This window comes from Zonotrichia leucophrys, chromosome 9, assembly GCF_028769735.1.
Source record: "Zonotrichia leucophrys gambelii isolate GWCS_2022_RI chromosome 9, RI_Zleu_2.0, whole genome shotgun sequence".
NCBI classification, from domain to species: Eukaryota; Metazoa; Chordata; class Aves; order Passeriformes; family Passerellidae; genus Zonotrichia; species Zonotrichia leucophrys.
The window spans coordinates 8,395,540-8,400,793 of NC_088179.1; the positions used below are offsets into that span (position 1 = coordinate 8,395,540).

Here is a 5,254-nt window from a genome sequence, read left to right on the forward strand (position 1 = left end):
TGGTTTTCTTCAGAAGTACAGAAGATTATTTAAGAATTCTCTCAAACATGTGTAGGCCACTCTGTCCAAATGATAGTCTTGTTCACCACAGCACACAAACACTGCTAAATATCCTCAGTCTATAGGAACTCTTCTTAAAAGTGATAAAAATTAGCACTGTAATACTTTTAGTTATAAATTGCTGGATACTGACACATACCTAAATTTGATTCAAAATTTACTTTTTTTTCTAATGACATTAAGTATATACTGTATCAAAAATCTGATTTCCTTTTAGTCTCTCTTGTTTCTGAGATCTCTTACGCTTTAGTCAGAGGCACTTGATGATTTGTCTCCAGGGCCAGTACATGTTTTCCAACATGACACGCAAAATATGGAATGTCCAATGGCTGTTAAACTACAGAAGACAACTGTGTTTTATTTGTAAGAACAACTTCTAATAACAAGGATATGAGAGATATTTAGCCTTGGAAATTTGTCCTCCTCATTTAGTGCAACGAGTCTGAAAAATTCCACTTACCCTATAGAGATCCATGATTTGTGAGGCTGTGTACTCCTGGGATTGATTCAAGGGCTTAAATTTAATTTCAGAAGGTGCTTTGGCTGTATAAGTAAATGGACCAGTGATGGTGTCCAAGTCATGGGTACCTATTGCTACTAATGCTCTTTTCCTAGAAATAAAGAAGGCAAAATAATGTTTTTACTAGTAATACTTGGGAGTTTCTTAGAATATGATGCTTTATGAAAAAAGAGCTTAATGAAAAAGCAGAAGGATAATTTTGAGAAGCCTAGAAATTATCTGATGAACAACATTTTAGTAAATATTATTATGAATAGCAACACAACGGTCAAGGCAAATCCAATGGGAATGTTACTAAACTGCTGAATGAACTGTAACAGCTATTTATGTCGAATAGTATTGGCAGCAGACAGGAACGGGCAAGGAAATGAGAAGGATCAAGAGAGCTCCTATAGAAGGTTTTCCTTGGCATAACCATAATACCTCTCTGCAATAGGGATGTGCAGTTTTAATGTGATGAAATCATAGACATAGACACTACACACTATAAATATAAGCACTAACCTGCAGATATTCTGGTGCAGCTTCTCCTGGAGGTCAATGAAGCTGTCGTAGCGGTCCTTGGTGAGAGTTATGTTCCGCAGGACGGCAGCCACAGCGTGAGGCCGGACCTGGGCAGTCTGCAATTCACAACAGCAGCTCCTCAAGAGATTTGATTTCAGCTGCATCTGAAACTTTGATTTGATCTGCTACTAGGTTCACTCAAAATAATCTGTCTATTGTTCCTCCCACTCCTCATTCCTAAAATAGATCACAACTAGTAGAGATATTTAAATGTCTTTAACTCTTGTTCTGCAAATAAGATTTCCAGTCTCACTGCTCTTACAAAATAGTACTGATATGGATCTTGCTGCTTCAGCAACTCTCAATGCATTTACAAAAGTGCAGTAAACAATTTTACCTGTTCAGTGATAATCAGCCTCTGACCTTCACCTTCAGCTGGTATTATCTTTTCAAACCTAGGGAGATTTATCCTAAAACAAAAACAGAAGTAAGACTGTAGCTGAAATGCAGCAAACTCTAGAAATGGAGCAGGAATGATATGTAGAAAACTTCCTTGCTAACATTTATTGGCATGTAATAAGCTAATTGTGCAGAACTTGTTTTTTATGGGATGGTCAACAGATTACTGAACAAGAAAGGAAGAACTCAGCAAGATGAAGTCATTGCAGAAAAGAGAAATAAATTATTTGTTTTGGTATTTATTAGAAAGGATCCCAAGGAAGTTTCTCTGCAGGAGTTCTTTACAGAGGCTAAGTCTCAAATGCAACAGCAACTGAAAACTTTTTAGAACAGATACAAAACCCAGGAACATTCTAGTCTGGTCTTTTTAAGTTATGCAATAGATCCTCTCCAGAGGAACACCTGATGAATCTCATCTACACACATAATCATACTCCAAATGCAAGCAAGTAGAAAGCTTTGTTTACTGACCAGAAATGGACCCAAATTTCAACAAACACCACAGAGATCTCACAACTCTGCCTTACCTTTCCTTAAAAACCTGCAGTCCTCGGACCAACCCTTCCAGGCAAAGCAGATCATAGCGGTTGGCAGGAACGTCAATTTTATAGAGAACGACATCAGAGGCCCCCTTGGCCTTTTCTTCACCCTTTTCTTTACTTATAATGTCCTTCTCAGATGTCTGAAATCAAGCAAAAATGTGGGTTTAACCTGATATATCTTAACATTGACAGCAGTATGATAGTGATAAGATAGCAGAAACTGTATTAATAAGAAGTTTAACACTGTAATTTGCATTTATACAGCAAACGGACACACCAAATACAAGAGATGACATAAAACCTCAAATTCAGAAACTGTAAAGCAGTGTACCAAAAGAAAAATTCAGTATTAAAATTTTAATTTCAAGAAAAAGTAGAAGCAAGAACCTCCAGGCTGTCAGATCCCAGCATAGATCTGAGATGTTATTTTTGGCAATAGATTGGCAAATGACTTGTCATAATCAAATTTATTCTGAAATAAAGCATAACACATGACGTTCAGATGTCTTTTGATAAACATCATTAAAAAGCCAATAAACTAAAATTAAATGGCAAAACCAAAACAGGTCTACTTGAACAAGATTTGCATGGATAGTGTTATCAGGAATAGCAGATCTCCACAAGTACAGAACCAAAATAAAAATGTTAAATATAAATTAGTTACAACTCAGCTAACAATGTCCAGGACAAATACATTTTTATGGATATTGCACAATGACTGTATATCAAACAAAGACAAGCAGGTATTGTAAAATATGATCAATATATGTTCTGTGGCCATACTTATGCTGCTAAATAAAATGGTGCCTGAGATCAAGCAGCACAGAGTGCTGACCTCCAGGAAGTATTGCAATATGCCATCTTGGAGGCTCTTGCTTCCAAAGCAGTAACTTTTGTATGTCTGAGGGTTTTTTCCCAGATTCAAAACATCTGTGTTAATACAGTGCATTACACCATTGCAACAGGGGATATGCTGGAAACAATGCCATACCAATTCTTACCAAAAATCAATGCTGTCAATATGCTACATCTACTCAAAAAGCAACAAATAAAACCATTACTTACAATTTCATCAAGCTCCAAACCAAACTCAAAGCAAAGTTCATCAAATTCTTCATCCGCTGTGAAGGAAGAGGGTGAATTTTGGTTAATAAGCAGACCTCAGACCTAATTTTTGTGTATGTCTTTACAGTGCTTTCAAACAAGATAGCAAAAGCTATTTCAGGAAAAAAAAGGTACAAGTAATTTGAAGATTTTTCCTTATACTTGCATCTGAATAGTAGCTTCTTTAGTATATATTTGATTTATTGACGTGGTATTCTGACAGTCACAAGGGAGGGCTTCTGATCTTTGGAGCTCAGCTCCTCAGCCAGATCTGTCAGAGCAACTCTGGCCTGAACAGATAGTGAAATCAGAAGGGAATAACTGGGCAGCTTCTGCCAAGTGCTCCTGTTCTGATCAGACAGGTTGCTCTACAGAGGTTGCATCAACTGCATCATCAACACGTGAGTAACGCAGCCCTGTTCTGACAACGCAGATCTGACAATGCCCTGTTCTGACAATGCACCGGGCTGTCTGTAGAGCCACAGCTTCCCCATCTGCTCGAACCCACTGCATGTCCTGAACGCTCCTTCAGCCCAGCAGGTCTTACATCCGCTTCGAGAGCCAGGCTGGAAGGACTGAATAAACCCTCGCTATTCACCGCTCGCTTTGCCTGCTCCCCCCTCTTCTCCCTCCTTCTCCGTTTAACCAGATCCTAACACAGACAGTGAAACTCCCAACAGGAACCGCCATGCGGGGACGCGCGGTTGCACTTCCCGAGCGATTTGGGCTCCAGCAGTGCGTGTCAGGGGAATGGGGGGTGCCACATGGCTGTGCCTGGCGTGCCGTGGGCAGGCGAGGAGCAGGCGGCAAGGGAGCCACGGGCGCTGAGGCCTGAGCTTCCCCGAGAGCCCCGGTGCAGCCCCGGGACACGCGGCCGGCGGCACCGTGCGCGCACAGGGCGGGCAGCGGCGGAGGCGCCGCGGCGATGGCAGCGGGCGGGCGCGGTGCTGTGCGGGCGCGTCCCGCGGCACGGCGGGGATGGCGGGCACTCACTGTAGCTCCTGCCCAGCGCCTGGAACAGCAGCTCCCGCTTCACGCTGACGGTCGGCATGGCGGCCCCGGCCCACGCTGCGCCTGCGCCGCGCTGCCGCCAGGCCCCGGCGCGCTCCCGCCGCGCTGCCCGCGCGCCGCCCTCAGACCCCCGGCCGCGCCCGTGCCCGCCGCGCTCCCCGGCGCCGTGTCTCCGCGCCCGGGCGGCCGTGGGGCTGCTCCGAGCTGGGCTGCTCCGCTGGGGAGGGGCCGGGCGGCGCGCCGAGCCCCGGCAGCGCGGCGGGCAGCTACGGCGGTGACATCAGCCCGCGCTGGGGCCCCGCGCTGTCACCGGCGCCGGGCGGGAGGGGCGGCCCGTGCGGGATGCAAGTCCCGGCGGTGCCGCTGTGCCCGTCCCCGCGTGGGGACCGCAAGTCCCAGCGTTATCCCTGTCCCCGCAGGGAACGGTGAATCCCGGCGCTGCCGCCGTCCCCATGGAGAGGGGGGTCAGCTGGGGCAACGCTGTGCAAGTTTCGGGGGGTGGTTTCTTTTTCACGCCGAAGTTTTATTTACTGACGATCCCTGTCACGGACGCCGCGGGCGAAGCGCCGCGGGCGGGAGGAGGCTGTGCGTGTGCTGGTGTAATTAAAAACGAAACGCTTGACGCCAAACACTGCAGGAACTCTAAGTCCTGGGTCAGCTCCATAAGCTCTTTAATGGTAAGAGCCTTAAGCACGCCCCGGAGTGCCGGGTCTCCGGGCGCTCCGAAGGGAAAAGCCCGGCCGGGCAGCGCAGGTGCTGGGTGTGAGGGCGCGCCTGGCTCCGCAGGCGCGGGGCTCGCTCCGACACAGCCGCGGTGCCTCCGCCCGGTGCCGCTCATGCCCAGCCGGGGCAGCCGCGGCGCTCCGGGCCGGGGGACCCGCTCCAGCCGCCTGTGGGCGGAGGGGGTGTAGCAGCCGCCAGCCCCCGCAGCCGTGCCCGGGCTCTGCCCGCTCCCGCTCCAGGATCAGGTTTCCCGCGGCCGGGGCGGGCGGCACCGCCTCCCCGTCCCCGCCTGCCGGACCCGCGGCCGTGGGCAGCGCCGGCGGCGGGAGGG

The 5,254-nt window shown here is 48.0% G+C and overlaps 1 protein-coding gene across 1 annotated transcript in view; it reads right to left on the minus strand.

The window, feature by feature from the left end:
* Nucleotides 1-4,304, minus strand: part of FARSB (phenylalanyl-tRNA synthetase subunit beta) — a 33,249-nt gene extending 28,945 nt beyond the window's left edge. Inside the window, exons 1-6 of the mRNA XM_064720879.1 lie at nucleotides 4,183-4,304; nucleotides 3,151-3,206; nucleotides 2,071-2,225; nucleotides 1,482-1,554; nucleotides 1,085-1,200; nucleotides 521-671 (exon numbers count right to left, since the gene is read on the minus strand). Of these exons, the coding sequence (XP_064576949.1) occupies nucleotides 521-671; nucleotides 1,085-1,200; nucleotides 1,482-1,554; nucleotides 2,071-2,225; nucleotides 3,151-3,206; nucleotides 4,183-4,240 (609 nt within the window). The 5' untranslated portion in view covers nucleotides 4,241-4,304. The remainder of the gene's footprint in view (nucleotides 1-520; nucleotides 672-1,084; nucleotides 1,201-1,481; nucleotides 1,555-2,070; nucleotides 2,226-3,150; nucleotides 3,207-4,182) is intronic.
* Nucleotides 4,305-5,254: the final 950 nt, after the last annotated feature.